The sequence below is a fragment of the Penicillium subrubescens genome (assembly GCF_028828155.1).
Source record: "Penicillium subrubescens strain IBT 31985 chromosome Unknown utg000010l_segment0_segment0, whole genome shotgun sequence".
NCBI classification, from domain to species: Eukaryota; Fungi; Ascomycota; class Eurotiomycetes; order Eurotiales; family Aspergillaceae; genus Penicillium; species Penicillium subrubescens.
This window is the reverse complement of record NW_026643160.1, coordinates 46,015-63,174: the sequence shown is the minus strand read 5'-3', so window position 1 is coordinate 63,174 and position 17,160 is coordinate 46,015. Positions and strand designations below refer to the sequence as shown.

At 47.0% G+C, this 17,160-nt stretch overlaps 2 protein-coding genes across 2 annotated transcripts; both read right to left on the bottom strand.

Moving 5' to 3' along the window:
• Nucleotides 1-7,470: 7,470 nt before the first annotated feature.
• Nucleotides 7,471-9,035, bottom strand: N7473_011223 (ankyrin repeat domain-containing protein; the record flags this gene model as incomplete). Its single annotated transcript, XM_057157162.1, has 2 exons — nucleotides 7,471-8,885; nucleotides 8,942-9,035. The coding sequence occupies 2 exons, from the start codon at nucleotides 9,033-9,035 to the stop codon at nucleotides 7,471-7,473; spliced, it is 1,509 nt and encodes a 502-aa protein (XP_057003012.1).
• Nucleotides 9,036-13,284: 4,249 nt separating this feature from the next.
• On the bottom strand, nucleotides 13,285-14,366 carry N7473_011222 (uncharacterized protein; the record flags this gene model as incomplete). Its single annotated transcript, XM_057157161.1, has 4 exons — nucleotides 13,285-13,350; nucleotides 13,410-13,687; nucleotides 13,778-14,297; nucleotides 14,349-14,366. 4 exons carry the CDS (start codon nucleotides 14,364-14,366, stop codon nucleotides 13,285-13,287), a joined length of 882 nt encoding a protein of 293 aa, XP_057003011.1.
• Nucleotides 14,367-17,160: the final 2,794 nt, after the last annotated feature.

Sequence of the window (17,160 nt, the reverse complement as noted above, 5' to 3'; positions counted from 1 at the left end):
GGGAATCTGTTTTCGAAGTGCTACCAGAGTGTAGGGCCAAGTCGTGGAACGAGAATCTAGCTACAGTAAGGTTACATAAGTTTTTAACACACCCGCCCCACAGGAATTAATAAGGACACTCCAACTAAAAAGTTAGGGCGGGTGTGTTAAACATTTATACAACGTCACTGTTATACCTAGTACAGTACAGTACAACGAATAGACAACGTTACATTCAAGAGTTAGAATACAACCACCCCCTAAGTTCATAGGCTTCTGTGAGCGATCTGGTTCGTATTTGATTACGACTCATTAACCAACTAAAAGGTCACCTCTAGAGATCTGACAGCGAAGGCTCACGTATACCCTTTATATAAATAATCTCTCTTCGCTCTGTTAACTAACCATCAAGATACCGACAGTTCACTGCTTGCCCCTTAGCCTTCAACAAGCCCCAGACGATCGCAATAGATCCTTTCCCATTAGAACCCTACCGCTCCGCACGTCTTCTCTATCGCGCACCAGAGGACAACCCGAAAGACGAGACATTCTTTCACGCTCTCTACAGTGACCCCGTAGTCGGATCTATAGCCTCCACCGCCCTCATACGCCCGCTCAGCAACAAGGAGCGAAAGGAGATACGAGCAAATCTCGAAGCTATTGTGTTCATGTCAGTCATAATATGTATCATCCCAGACGTAGGCTCCGATAACGTTCCTGAGGCGATTAGTGTGATCTCATTAAGAAAACAAGCGCCTGGTTTCGCACATTATCGAACATATAAGTTAGCAATTACTATTGCGCGAGAGTACCAGGGGAGGGGATATCGGCCTGAGGCCATATCGTGGATGCTGGACTGGTCCTTTTTGACTGCGCGGCTGCACCGTGTTGAGTTAACGGTTTCTGAGTGGAACAAGAGGGCACAAAAGGCGTACCAAAAGCTTAGTTTTGTAACGGAGGGACAGAAGAGGGAATATTTATAGAAGGGTAGGAGATAGTGGGATTCTATACAGATAGGAATTCTGGCGCATAAGTAGGATATAAAGACGAAGAATACTGATTCTTGAGGTGCGGATTAACGCATGCGATAAATAGGAAAGTGAGATAGTATTCTCCCAGACAAGGTTTCGCACAAACCACTATCCTCATATAGAATAGCATTATAGGGAACACACGACACGTCCGACGATTTCCTGATCAGACACATTATAGAGGCACCACCAGAAGTAGCTGAGATTCCAGGAGCATCAAAATCCTCAGGGCCAAATCTTTCATTCCTAGACCCGGTCGAGCAAGCTTCATATATCCATATATATCCAAATCCAATTTCGGGTACTAGTAGCTAGTCTCTAGGCAGGGAACGACTTAATATAAGCCGATTTAATAGTCTATGCGGCCCCAGGAGCTCCGTCGCGGCTCTTAGGACTTATTTCCTTCTAGGATCCGGAGTGACGTTCCCGTAAGTGATTCTTTTCCCCCTAGGACTCATAAGCTTCTAGGAGCCCCCCGTTTGCCTCTAGAGATCCATAGAATTACATTCTAGTCCGAACCAGAAAGCTAGGCTGATATAGAAGAAATTGAAAGGGCGGTATAAGACCGAACATATTCCCACGCACTATTTTTCGGGGCCCGTTTAATTATAATATAGGAATCTTCACATTTGTTCCTAGTACGCTTTTGATATCCAAGAAAACGGAGCGAAGTCTCAGACCTTAGACCCTGAAGATCCTGTTTCAACTTCCACCGGAAATTCTCCTCAATCTTGCCGATTTCTTAGATTCATCGCGAGATCTACTTGTAATAGCTCGGACGAACAAATTTTCAAGAGACCTCTTCCTCCCATATCTCTATACCTTCAATGTTCGCCATCAGGGAAGCTCTGTCTTGATCTGGGCTACTCGAAACAACAAAATTAACTTAGCAAAACGTGTGCTAAAGGAATATCGAGGAAATGCCAACACAACAGATTCTAGATCACGCACCCCTATTTTTCACACCATTCAAGTCGGAAGTAAGGAAATGATTCGAACTTTCCTGGAAAGCACAGCAGACATTAATTAGCAAGATAACCAAAAGCAGACCCCTCTACTGTACGCAGCGGAGACACCTCTCTACAGCGAGCATTTTATTGTGACCTTTCAATCCATCAGTGGATTATACGGATTTCAAGGATCGAAATACCACTTAGTATACTTTGGCCAATTACGATAAGGATTTAGTACGACTCCTCCTGGGACTGCAATAAGATATATAGACTATAGACTGCCCACGGACCACCCCTCTCAGCCTAGCGATATCGAAAGCGAATTTGCCTATAACCGAAATACTTCTTCATCATTCAGAAGTGCATCCTTCACAATCTCGACTAGTAGACGTAAATACCGGAGACCACCCGCTCTACTTCGCTACCGACCCTAGTTTGAAAGAAATTTCTCAGACTCTGATTATCTATAGCGCAGACCTCTATATCACAGACAGACACGGCCAGCCCTTGTTGTAGCAAGCCGGCAGCAACGGGCATAATAATATCATCTAACTATTACTAAGCTATAGAGTCGATATCAATAGTACCGACCCAGGGGCCGCATTTCGCTATATTTTATAGTTATAAGTCAACTACAAAGATACTTTTGAGCACGCCTAGAAATAACATTGCTGCTTATAACAGCGAAGGAGCTACAGCCCTCAGTACGGCCGCTCGTAGGAACCACCGACCCGTCGCATTACAGATCTGAGCCGAGGAACTAGCCAATATCAACACATGCTACCTTAGCCAAAAGACTGCTCTTCACTTTGCTATTAGAAATAGAAACTTTCTCCTCGTTTATACGCTTGTAGACTTAGATTCACTAGACCTAATCATCTGCGATAACCAGGGGTAGACAGCTCTCAGCTACGCGGTGGGCAAGGGCGATCTAAGGATATTAGAGCTCCTCCTTACTAGGACCGACCTAGATTTGAATATATCACGGGCATCTCCTATTTATCTTGCTGCTAAAAGAGGACATCTAGAAGTTGTCTGCCTACTTTTCTCCTTTACAGAGGTTGATATCAATTAGACTATCTAGCACAAGTCTCCTCTATTCATCGCGATCGAAAACGGCTACCATGCTGTTACAAAGCTGCTTCTTGAAAAAAGGGTTCAACTAGATATTAATGCAAAGACCTCTCTTGGGGACACAGCACTACATATTGCCACCTCTTATAGGAATCTAGATATTGTGAAGCTATTGCTCAGAGACGATTGACTTAATATTGCGGGGGTACTAATCGATATAGACGATATAACGAGTCAGCCCTAGAGCTAGCAGCCCGTAATAGGAAGGAGCACGTTGTTAGGCGTCTTTACCGCGACCGCAGAGCAAGAAATGTTTGCCACTTCCGGAGTGCTATAGAAGCCACATCAAACCTTCGGATTCTTTATTTCCTTCAGGGGCAGTTGATGAGACATAGCGTAGAACACAGTGTGCGTCAGTCAGCTCGACTTACCAGAGGAAGTTGCTAGGTCTTGGAATCTCGCACCAGGCCGTCACTTCGAGGGTCGGCGCGCTTGCCACAGTCATGGCTTAACAGATCTTAGATAACGTGTTCCGACTGGTGTAAGTTTTAGATAAACAGACAAAACTTCGGAATACGACGCTCCACAGTTCACTCGTAACATTATTGCAAGTGGGTCACAAGGAAAGGGTATAATATTTTCACCCAGAAGTTCTCAAATCATAAATCTGCTCTTCCATACACCAATCGCTAATCCGTCCAAGGTAGTTTAGCAAATATTATTGTCGGCAACTGGCAGTTTTCAGGAGAGGCAACCTGCAGCATATCAGGAATATTTTGTTATAAATTCATTGAACGAAGTTCGAGCTTTTCACAGTTCGGATTACTGTTTAATCGAGTATCTCTGAGGACACGCGTGTAAGAAGGCGCAGATCTCACATACAGAATCCTCTCCGTAAACCACTTAGAAACTAGCTTCGCTCTGCGCTACGCATCTTTTGATAATCCGACATCATGGTTTGGCTAGACCCTGTTGCCAAAGATAGGCGGTATTTTTATTTGTAAGGAACTTAGTCTTCACGTACTACGTAATGTTATTGTTGGCCTCGTCCTCCGTTGCGGAGCACAGCACCCCACCACCGTATCTGAAGTAGAGTTAATCGAGATTACCTTCGCTTGCTTAACGAATAATGTTTAGGAGGACCATTTCTATTAGCTGTCAGATAGCGCGGGACCTCAGTTGGATCGAAAGGACCACGGTCATCTAGACTATCCCACTTCGAAGCTAGTAGAAGTTGTTATCGGCGACTATGCATAAGGCTGTTTAGATTAGCGACGTATAGACAAGTCCACGGCGTTGCAATATAAAGCACGCGGCAACAAGGCAAGCAGAAAGCCTATAAATACAGCGTTCTCCCCTGGTTCTCTATCGAAACAAACCTCTGCTTTGTCGCATTCGATAGATTTCCTCGCACCAAGAAGCTGTTAAATACTCTGCAGCAGTCAATTCATAATCAGTTCTTCACCTTCCATTCCATCCGAGTCTTTCACTTACTTACACAAACAGTATACGCCCAAGCCATAAAGCTGTCCAGCTTTTGCTAGGCCCTCGGCGGCTCACTCCAATCCACTTATATTCGTGCCGACTAGCCAGACCCTCAGTCCAGACTAGGCTCAAACCGTCCGTACATTCGCACATATTCATCAGGCTCATTGAGTCGATATAACCATGTCAATTTGCACTAGCCCTTTGACGAAGAGAAGAAAATTCAGGCTTCCTATGCAGGTGAGTTTTTTGTCAGCACAATACAATCAAAGACTGTGCTGAAACACCAATATTAAGACCAGCCCGGTCCATTCAGATACAACCGCTCCAAGTTAGTGTCACAGATATTCCACACCCACCAGCCAGCCATAGATAATAGCCAAATCACTAATCAGTCCAGAACGTACGAGCCAGCTATTTACGTGAGTCATTAGTCTCTTGTCTGATCCACTTGCTAAATTATGCCCGACAAGAAGTGACTCCGGCGAGACCTTCGGGGATCGTCAGCGTCTGATAATAATACATACGTCGACTTGTACGGCAATATCTCGAAAGGAATTTGCTAGGTTCACGCACACGTCGCCGTTGTCTCGGGTAATTCGAAATCTAGGGGAGTGCTATACTCCGGAGCATAGCTACACCTGCAGTCCGCCACAGCTAGAGCTGCAACTAGCTCGTACTGAAGTATTTGTTAGTACCTGAGTATGTCCCCTTATCGATACTCTAATTCCTCTAACTTAGCAATCTCCTTATAATTACGAGTAATAAAGTTACCTACCCGACTCCCTCATAGACAGGACTGCTTCTTAAGGCGAAGGAGTTTAGTTAAGGCCGCCTCCTCCTCTTCGCGAAGAGTTTAACGGGCTTTTATCAAACGGCGCTATTTAGCGTCAGAAAAGGATAGTTTCGACATAGTATACTTAGAATTGCCGGCACGAACACACTCGCTATAACAATCAGAATTGTCGGAGCGAAAATAAATCTTATCAAGACGTACGCAGCGATTACAGGGAAGAACGGACTAATAACCCTCCTCCTCGATACACTAGCACTGTAAAGATATACCCTATAAGTCAGGATAGAGGCCTGTCAATCAGGTAGGAGAAAAGGACCAAGTCAATTGTTCAGAAAGGTCAAAGACTGTTTCTTGAGGATCGTAAAACCTCTTCAGCATGGGTCAATTTATATACAGTCTTATCGCTTAAACAGGGAGGAGATGTATCCTTGGTAGAAGAATAGGAGCGGGGTCTTATGTAACCTCTGTCAAGGGTGTTCCCTGCAGGAGTTCGTACACGTACTGATGACGAAGCCCTAGCGAACCTCCACAGAAAGCCTGCCGGCTTATTAGGTCCGGGAAGCCTAAGGCACCAACACTTGGGAATAACCTCATACCAGGGTATATCATAACAATTAGTATTTGATACTGTCGATGACTGCTGGATCTAGCGTATAAAGCGATAGTGTGGGTTATATATACGAAAACTAAATTGGTCCTGAATTGCCCCCTGTTGCTCAAATAGCGGATAATCTTGAACTAGGGACGGACTTGCTAAAAGATCCTAATATGATAGCCCTAAAATGTATTGCAGAGTGAGTACTATCTCTACTCTCTCTAAACCTTGAAGCTAAATCCCTTATTTTTGCTAAGGCTAGATATAAGAATAAAGTACGCTACATCTAGGTGTATCGTCTAATCTGATGGGACTTATAGGCTAATAAATAATACAGGAATGTGAAAGAGACTATGTAAAGCTAAGAAAATGTTAATGAGGTGGTCCGTAACGATTTGGCTGATATACTCGGTCGACTAGAAATTATAGAAGAGAAAATTAGTATAGCCTCGTAAGTTGGATAACAGGTCCCGCCGGAGAGTCGGCAAACCGAGCGAAGACGGTCTTTAAGACGGTAAGCGAGATCTTTAAATCGTTCTAGTCATTGTATATAGCTGAAATTCAACGCGAAAATTGATTATCGCTATTTATGATCATAGACAAATATTGTCCTACTGGCGAATACGTAAAAGACGTTATAGATTCCATTATACTATTAAGGTAAGCTTAGGTAGTAAGATTATTCTTTAATAGTCTATAAGACTTAAAAGGGCCTAATAAAGTAGAGAGCTAGTTTCCTACTTCCTTTTAACCTTAGGTTCTGTCAACATGTGGATGTGCGATACCCCGCACTAAGCGTGTAGATAAGCAATACACATCGGACCAATCGGATATCCACCACTACACGATACGATGATAAGATATCAACTATCTTATCAAATGGAAAGAACAACGAGTTTCCTAACACTCTCGTATCCCCCATGTTACTCTGAGAGTTTTATTAGTCTTTTTCCTTGACATTCTGCTATGTACCCAAAGTTATAAATACTGCCTGTTTCCCTAGTTAAATTGAATAAGTTTGACACCATTTTCACTCACGAATAGAGCTCAAGGCAATTCTGATTAAACTGTATTGCCCTTCCACTGTTCAACCTGTTCGCTGCCGATCCACCTCTATTGCACTTTCGTCACTCTTCCATAATCGTGGTATTCGATCGACCTGTGTGCGCCTACAAGCACACGCCTCAGGGTTTATGCACACGGCGTAAATCCGACAGTAACCTTTCGACAGACCTCTAAGAGATAAGGCTACTGTCGGATTTACGCGGGGTGGGCCGGAATACCTTTAGGGCACGGATATATCTTGTCTTTCAACTCCCCGAGTCCCGCATAGGATTAGGGTTCAAAATCGTTGGGTGTTGGACCATCAGTGTGCTGGGCTCATCAATTCTTTTCCTTGGTTGTGAACCATCATATTGGGTGTCTGGCGTTGAATGGCGTTTATCCATCCATCAAGCTTGCATTTCTCTTCAATTATTACATATTTTAGTGGCAATATTGCCATAATATACGTATTTACTACTCAAGTAACACAGCACACTTTGAATCATTGTGACGTTATAAGTGTATGACAGCCACGTACGATCCGAACTCGTAGCCGACCCTCTCATTGGCGCCTCTTGGCAATGCACTTTCCTTCACCTCCCACCGTTTCCCTTGCGACGTAAAGGAGTTCTCCATGCCCTGCATAAGCAGGAATTGGATCAGAGGAGTAGACCTTTGCTGGGCGGCCGAAAGCAACAGATGCAGCTTGCCTTTCTTCACAGGAACAAGAGACGCAGCTCGGATGTCGGCGCCATGCTCCACCAGCACTCTCGCCAACCCAACATCTCCTTTCTTCACCGCAATATGTAATGGAAGTAGTTTCGTTTTTAGGTGGGATTCATTGGGATTGGCCCCATGATCCAGAAGGAGATTCATAATTGGCAAACTCGTCGGTTTCTCCAACAGTGCTGTAAACATTACCCCATAGGGGCGCTGCTCTGTTTTTGTGTTGATGTCGAAGCCACCCTGGTCAAGAATCTCTCGTACCGTATCCACTCTTCTGGAGAGAATGGCTAGTGCGAGAGATTCAACCTGCGCCTCAATCTTGGTCTCGGTGAAAATAACCCCGCACTCCATTTCAAGGAAATCCACCATATCCCACCTTTGAATCAGGATAGCTCCTCTGACAGCCGAATGAAGATTTTCGTAAAGGCTGCCCCCAGTGCTCTTCAGGTGGTCAATCCAGACCTTCAAGGCCTCTCGGTTCCCGGCTTTTGTAGCCACCGTTAACATGCGGTCTGTGTAGCCGTATTTACTGGTGATATATTCCGAGTGACACTGGTTCGTGGTTAGGACTTTGGCAATATCGGCTGAAGCCCGTTTAGCTGCGAGGTCTAGTGGACAGATACCACCAAAACGGCCACTTGCGCGACCCAAGACCCCGCCAGGTGTATAACGGTAGGTGTCAAGGTCTTTATGATGGCTAAGGAGGGCTTTTAGCTCAACGTAGTCGCCTCTCCTAATTGCGCTGGTCGCAAGTGCAGCAGACATTGTTATTTCGAAGGGCTCCCAGGGTCCATATCTTGGGCGGGTGAGGCTCGACATTTGATGGTCCTGGAAATACTTCTCACAGCGATTAGGATCGACGAGATCACGAATTCGATAGAATTTGCCGCATATCCATGCATCAATCAACTTATCGACCAATTCGTGTTCCTCTTTGGGCGTACGTGGCTCATGCGGCAGCTCAAGGAGCTTATGGACAAACGCGGAAAATGCGCACCGGCTGTGCAGATCTCGCTTCACCTTGTGGTGAAGGTATTGACATTTGTAGCGGCGGGGAAATTTATACCACCATGTCTCGTGAGACTTATTTCGGCCAATATCATAAACAAAGGGTGAATCGTCGTCTTCTCGGAAGCCAAAGCCGTCGCTTTCTAGGCGGGGGCTTCGCATAAGGCAGGTCATTATTTCCTCCGCGAAAAAGCCTAATATTGTTCTTCAATACCATTCTGCTCAATAAAGAGGTGGAAGGCCGACAAACTGTTGACGAGTCGTGCTTGGACCAAGTCTGCGATCGGTATGGTTTGAACCGCAGCCTCGATGATTTGAACCTGGATCTCGACGGGGAGCCGCATGTTGCGGAGAGCGTGTAATCGCGGTGAAGTATCAAGATTTCGTTTCTTCCTTCAGGTACCTTAACTTGAATCATATTCCTTTCTCCTGTTGATGTTCCTAGAAAATTTGTGAGTCACGGGCTCAGGCCCCCTAGTTAAACTAACCGCAATTGTGATGTTGGGTGCCTCAGGAGGCAAAGCCTCAAAACTAGGAGCAAATGCAAATGAGATAAAATGGAATCTGCGACTTATATCCAGCTATATAGGGAGGATAATGTATTCCAGGTGCAGCATACAATAATTATGCACTTCTGCTAACGCACCTGCTCTCGGGCTTCCGGAAGAGGCCCTCCTTCGTTTTCTCACCATTATCCGACTCGCCCAATTATTTGACGGTATCCACCACGGTTGATGTAGTATTCATGACGCCCTATCTTTGGCCGTCCGTGCGTGCGCCCGTGGCAGCCAATGCTATGGCTCTCTTCCCAGGCTTACTCTGTAGCTGAACAGATAAAGGGGAATTCCGGGAGTCTACTATTTCTCGAGGCGTCTCCCTTGTTCCAGGGCTGTATTAAGGGCCGATGTCCCGGCGTCTTCCTAGCATACAACTACTTGGTTACATCCATGTCGGGGTTCCTCACCCGCCGCACCGAGGTTGATCAAAACTGCTCCTCCACATCTGGGGTCCGTCCCTGGTACCACAGCAGGCATTCTAAGTATTGCACGTGCAACATTCTCAGAAGATATTGCAAGAGCACTGGACGGATATTCGACTATAACAAGTATTACTTTGGTAAATATAATTGTGGCTTGGTAAGACAATTTGGATTCAGGACGAACCGGACCAGTACCGCTGAGTCATTGACCCTTCACCGAGGTGAGCTTATAGATTATCGTTTTAGCTCTGGAGGTATCCCCTTTATTGCCCCGTCACGCATACGCGCCTCGGTAATGCCCCACCGTGAGATGTGATGTTGGACACGGCGGGCGACCTGTGGAAGCCGAAGGGATTGGTACGGTGAAGCTCACACTCCGGGGGAAGTCCAACCACCTCCTGGTGTTAAGAACGTGTATTTCGCGCCACTCATCGGGATGAACCTGATCAGCGTGCCGAAACTGCTCAGCGACCGCTACTCGGTGGTGGCGCACCCCCAGAACGTCTTTGTGCAACGCCGAGGCGAACTCTCGGGACCGCCTACCATGCGGAGGAGGATCTGTTGATCTTGCAGTCCTATGTGAGCCCAAGCTCAGGAGAACGAGTCCAACTGGTGAGGGCGCCGACGAATCGTGTCCATGAAGATTCCTTGGAACTGCGGGCGGTGGCCATGGACGTCGACGACCCTGGCATCCATAGCAGAAGCCCGCGATTGATCAATTTAGTCCGCGGCTTTTGCAATTCCCAGGCCGACGACCAAGACCCACTAGCCAGCAGCCCAAGGCATACGTTGCAGGAAGATGGGCCTCTACGAGGTCGTGCTGTCTTTTCTCTGCATTCAGCTTGCACTGTCTAGGGATGAGAGAGCCTGTGGTATTGGTAGTCAATATTAATCTACTCCATATTGGCTAATGTCTTGGCGATAGGGCTGACTAGACCCTATCCTCCTGCTCTAGCTCGGTGACAGATTTCCCTTTAAAGCGTATGAATTTAGTCGCCTTCGACTTCTCAAAAACGCGAGTAAGCAAGGCGGCGGAGACACTCGGGAACATGTTGATGAGTGGTTTAACCTTAGGGGGTGGCTCACGGTTCTCCTCGAAATTATCTTTATCTTGCGAGTCCACACCAGGCTTCCTGCGGCGGAGGTTGGTCTCTGCTATATCCAAATTTAAGATGCTTAGCCCTGTCTCTCTGTATCTGTCCTAGCTAAAAAGCACGGTCCGCTTCGCCTATGGTTTCCCAAATGGGGCCGGATGCAAGCCGAATCAAGTGGAGCAGGCGTGACACTGCTGCACTGCCTGGAGATCATGGTGGTGAGCGATATAGTTGAGGCGTCTTGGAACGGGTTGCCGTAGAGGAAGAATGTATACAAAATCGAGTTATAATAAGATCGCTTCAATGGAAAGACTGGCATGGCTAAAGGTTGTCCATTTCCCTTGAAAGCTTTCTGTCCCGGAATGGGCAAAGTTATTTCTAAACGATTTGTTAGCTTCCTAGGAATGTAAAATGTGTCTCCGAGAACATGAACAGCCTCTCTTGGGAACTGTATTGCTCCTGGAGGTAGCCATGGGCCATTCCAGGATCGACGAGAGTGCTAACAGGATCAGAATTCCTTTAAGGATTCCGAAAGGTATAGAAGAATCTCTGGACGAAGCTGAAACAGCCTATTCGAAGTGTCACATCTGAAAGTTTGCGTCATGAATTCGTATCAAGTTCAAAAGTCAAGATTCGAATAAATAAACGCAAAGCGTCTTCGTGGAAGGATTGGTCGCTTTTATATTGCTTGTTTGGCTCCAGATGCATTATCCGAGCTTTTTGGTTTAGGCTAGCACCCCATTCTATGGATCTGCAGAGGCAAACTAGAGGCTCCCAGGAGACTTTGACTTTGACTCGCAGATTCAAGAGAAGCCTTTTACCGTAACTTCCCACTTGATCCTGGAAGCAAATAATGATGAGAGCGTAAGTCGGCCTCCAGAGCCATATAGACCGTCAAATCAGCGTGTTTCTAATAGATACCACTCTTATGTCCTGCTTGTCCTTTTCGTATATTCAGTGAATGAATACTTGACTGCTTGGAGAAACCTGTATTATTAAATAACGGCTCTCGCTCATGATTGATGCGCCAGGTGCCATCTGGCACGGAGGAAGTGTCTTACGATGTTAGATCATCTCAAGGTTAGTGAAAGAGGCAACCTTGCAAGGGTGAAAATTACTAACGACCCACTCGTAGAAACAGGATAGGTGAGAGCACTGTGATGCCAACCAGGCGCCAGATGCCGGTTTCCACCTTGACTCTGTCTTGAAGACTCGAAACGATCTCTCAGCCTTATCTCAGAGAGTGGTGTTGCCGCCTCCCGCCATTAAAGAATGCGAACCTTTGTCCGTCCACATAGCTCCGAAATATCCCGACGGGTCTTGCCCACCAGAAAATCATCCATTTGGTTCTACGGATTCGTACTGTATTCCTGGAACCGACAAGGCTCCCTGGAGCTCATACGAGTGGTCCTCGAGTGAACATATGGCCTTCAATATCATTCAGTTGGTTCCAGGAGCTGTCTACGCTCAGTTTTGTCGAATATAAAGATATCTACGGCGGGAAATAGGGATCACCTTGCCAAATTTTTTATTCAGCAGGTTTGATTTCTTTAAACCGGTAGAATTTCGATTTCGGCAATTCTGATTCCCGCACAATTCGTATTCCCCCCACATTACACCAAACGAGTGCGATTACTGCTAGTTGATGCTGATAGAGTGCTTTCTAAGCTGAACATTTCTCTCCGAACGCCTTCACCACAATCAAGCCGACCAAGCAGCAGATCTAGCCAATTCACACCAAAAACGCCCCGAACAGTGAAGCAGCTAGAAAAGCAGGCTAAAATGATGAAAGATCTAATAGATCAGCGGTCAAAAAGCTCGCTAAGCCCGTTGAAATTAGTGGTTGATCAGATTCTTAAGGGCCACTATAAAGCATTACACAACACTGCTTTATTAGTGAAGGAGAACGCTGATCTACGCGCAGCTAATGAAAAGAAACGCCAAAAGCGCACTCGATCGACTAGACGGATTACACACGAAGGGGGCCTATCAATCGAAGAGGGTCTACAGCTAGCTCAGCAGCTAATTCAGCCAGTAGAAGCTCATGAGGTAGTATCGCATGAGGAGGTCGATCTGCCTAATCAGCCGATTCAACCGGTCAGGAGGACTCCGCCTACCTGCAGTGGATGTGGCCGAATTGGCCATAGGATTACTTCATGTAAAAATCGTATTATCTAGTTAAATTAATGGGTGTTAGTTGAGATAATCTATTTTGAAATTTTCTAGTGGGGTTAGGTGGCCAGGGTGACCGGGAATTACGTTAACTGTATGACCGTACGGAGTAGTCACTACCGTATAGCTCGGCGTCCAGACCTCCGACAACGCCGACTTTGCCTCGTATACTCCGTAATGGCTGTCAGTTCGGCCACAGTCTTTATTACCAAACACGACGAAAACGGGACCGTCGGCTTGATGGTAACCTCCGATAGCCGACCTGGAGCTTTTCTTGTTTTCCTATAGAAAGGGAGGGTTGACCGGATCAGTGGAACAATCCTCACGCAGACGAGTATATCGACTACCTCAACCAGTAGAGGCGGGCGGAACAACAAACGGCGAGACATCACTAACACCCTCAAAAAGGCCACACTAAAGTAACTATAGCTACCAACCTGTCCCAAAATGTTAGGGCAGTTCTCCAGCCGGACCCTAAGATCGACACCCTTATCCTCACCGAGACGGCCCTCCCTATGCCTAAGGAAGGCGACACCGAAGAGCAGCTTGTGCAGATTAAGGCTACGTCGCCCTGCCTCAGCTGGCTTACTTAAGAGCGCTACTTCCCGGAGGCCTTCACTACCGACCGCGAGCGCGTCCCCGGCACTAAGGGCGCTAGCGTCGTCGTCACGGCCCCTATTAGGTCCCCCTTTAAGCCCGGCGATAAGGTCTACTTCCGCAACTATGCCGACCGCTGTAGCTGCCTCAGCGACTATACGCTTATTAACAAGAGCAGCCTCGCCCTTAAGCCTAGGTCGCAGAGCTGGGTCGAGGCTGCCGCTACGCCGCTAAGCTCCCTAACCGCCTATTAGGGGCTCTTTGAGCACAGCCTGCTCAACCCACGGGCTATCGTTACTTAAGGCGGCGACGCTAAGGTTCGTGAAGCCAACGGTAAGGTAAGGGTACTTATCACAGCGGCGAGCGGCAGCGTCGGCAGCTAGGCCGTGCAGCTCGCCGCCGCAGCAGGCGCAGGCGCTATCGTCGCTATGTCTAGGCCCTCCAAGGTTAACGACGTGCACAAGGCCGGCGCTACAGATATTATCGACTACACTAAGCAGTCGGTCGCCGATTAGGCTGCCTAGGACCCGTCCTCGACGTAGTGTGATATAGCGCTCGACTGCGTCAGCGGCGACTCTCTCGCCGGGTGCTGGACTGCCGTTAGGGAGGGCGGTGTGCTGCTTAGCGTCTCCGACACGCCCGACCGCGTTAGGCCTGCGTCCGTGGCGTCCAAGAAACTCGCTAAGGCGACCTGGTTCCTTGTCTAGCCGCGCGGTAGCGACCTCGCCGAGATCGCAAAGGTAGTCGACGCGGGTATAGGTAAGCTATAGATCGACAGCGCCGTAGAGTTTGAGGACTTCTAAAAGGCGTTTGACAAGGTGGAGACGAGGCATGCCAAGGGCAAGGTAGTGATTAAGATCACGGTATAACGGCCGGGCTGTAGACAGTGAGGTTGGGCCGTGGAGACGAGAGGCTATAGTAGTAGACGCAAAGGACAGGGTAGATTCGCCACTCAATGGACCAATTGAATCATGTAGCGATATGGAATATAAAAATGTGATGATCTGATCAAGTGTTGAGACGACTTTTGTGTACGGTGGGTGAAGGAAAGGTGTAAGACAGTTTGGTGTTAGTATTTATAAGCCTTTGTTTCGTGTTTCGTACGTACGTAGTAATAATACTGTACTAATTGTGGCTAAGCTAGAGCAGGCCGCAGCGAAGCCTATTGTACCGTGGTTTACGATTTGGCCTTCCTTCGCTGTTCAGCCTTTTTGAAGCACGAGGTAATGATAGCGGTCACAGTAGGGATTTTGATTGGCTGGTAATATGCTGTGGCGGCATCTGACGCTCCAGCCGGTTATTAGGCTTAGGGTTTATCTCCTTATTCCTATTCCCCTCGTACAGCTATTCAGATTTACGAATATCTCCCTACACTCTAGCCCTAGTTACTATCTATCTTTGATTTTAATCTAATCCCCTATTAGCCGCTACCTTTTGATATTCTTCCTGTTTTCCGAGATAGTATCTAATACTAGTGTACCCCCTTATACTATTATATTTATTGTACGATAAAAGGTATAAAGGAGCACTAGTAAGTTCGTTATTAATAGCGTGCTTAATCTTCTTCTTAATTATCTGATTCTCCTTCTACTCTCTTTACCTAAGAGATATTAAAGAAGTATACTCGCTCTATTACCTACTAGTGTCTCTATCGCTAAGGGCCTTACTCTTACTACTAATATGCATGACACGGTGAGAAACGGCCGCTTTTGACGCCCGCAGACAACATGTTTGTATCTCCGCAACCTCATCAACAAAACCCTCCATGTCACTTTATAAACCACTGGAGCCGTCTAAACTCTTAAAATTGTGGAGCAAGAATTGAAATCGAGCTACAATCATCCTCATTTTGGCAAGTTACTCAAAATTCCGAGTATCCAAGTGGAATCAAATAGTATTTATGGTACCCCCTCCTTTCAATTACCGACTGCGGGTCCTTCCAAAGCCCAAAATTCCCTAAAGGTATTCCGGCCCAATACCGGGGGGGTACTCATAGTTAAGAAAGTGGGGCGAGGGGGGTATTGGGGTTATACGATACCCCCCCCCCTTAGTACCCGAAATCTTGATATTTTTTGATCGGATTTTTGGAATCTTTTAATTGAATAATTAGTCCAATCTAAATGTCAAATAATATTCCACGATTATCACGTCAAAGGGCCTTACCCTAAGGGCGGCCTTTTGGCTGGGATTTTTTTGGTGGGGGATGCCAAGGCCAGGGCGGCGGGTAGGCTATGCCCGATTCGGCCAGCCAGATTGCTAGGGTTACTAAGCCTAGATTCGTGGCCTTAGCAATCAGGCCTTAGTGGTCTCTATTCGCCAGTTGCTAGCCAGCCTACTTCGCGATATCTAGCTATCTAGCTATGTGACTCTATCCGGGGAAGAAATCCTAGGTAGGTTGAGGGCCCTTCTAGGTTGTGAGGCTATCCCCGTCACGTGACTGCCCCCGGGCCTTGGTGAAAATGAGGTTGAACAGGCTTGGAAACTTTTTGACTGCTGACTAATCAAGATTATTATAGCTAGATAGCCCTCGCTTCGGGCATTATATTAATACTATTAGTAGCCTAGTAGGCCTAGTAGTTCCGGAGTAATCGAAGGATTTAGTATTTTATCCTTACTAGAGGAGGCACCCTGCCACTAAGGGTAGTGTAGCAGCGGGGGCACCCTGCCACCGGGAGCAGTCTAGCAGCGGGGGCAGTCTAGCAGCGGGGGCAGTCTAGCAGCGGGAGCAGTCTAGCAGCGGGGGCACCCTGCCACCGGCAGCAGTTTTGTAGCGGGGGGCACCCTCCTACCGGGGGCAGTCTAGTAGCGCGGGCACCTTACTAGATTGCTAGCCTCCTATCTACTAAGCAGGGACCTTATACTATACTAAGTAATCTACTAAGGGCCTAGCCTACTACCTACTAAGGGGCACACCCTACTTAGCCTACTATAGGCTAGGCTATAGCTAACATTAGCTATAATAGCACTATCTAGCTATATACCCTAGTATCTATGCTTTTGTTATGATATATCCTGGCATGAGGTTATTCCCAACTGTTGGTGCCTCAGGCTTCCCGGGCCTGATAAGCCGGCAGGCCTTCCCCATGTGTTGGTGCATCAGGCTTCCCGGACCTGATAAGCCGTCAGGCTTTCTGTGGAGGTTCGCTGGGGCTTCGGCTTCAGTACGTGTACGAACTCCTGCAGGGAACACCCTTGACAGAGGTTACACAAGCCTCGTGTTTCACCCCGCTCCCATTTCCCTACCAAGGATACATCTCCTTCCTGTTTGAGTGATGAGACTGTATATAAATTGACCCATGTTGAAGAAGTTTTGCGATCCTCAAGAAACAGTTCTTGACCTTTCTACACTATTGACTTGGCTCCATTTCTCCTACCTGATTGACAGGCCTCTATCCTGACTTATAGAGTATATCCTTACAATTTCTGTTTCTTCTTCTTCGATCACCTAGGAGAAATGGCACCAAGGACCCGTTCTACTCCCTCTACCGAAGGGGCACCGAACCCTCCCCGCATCGCGGAAGAAATCCCAATTGCGACCGACCAGGGTTTAACCCCGACCGATCTTGATGCCAACCTCGCAGCTACTCAAGCTACCATAGAAAAGCTGCAGAGGCTCAAAGATTTACA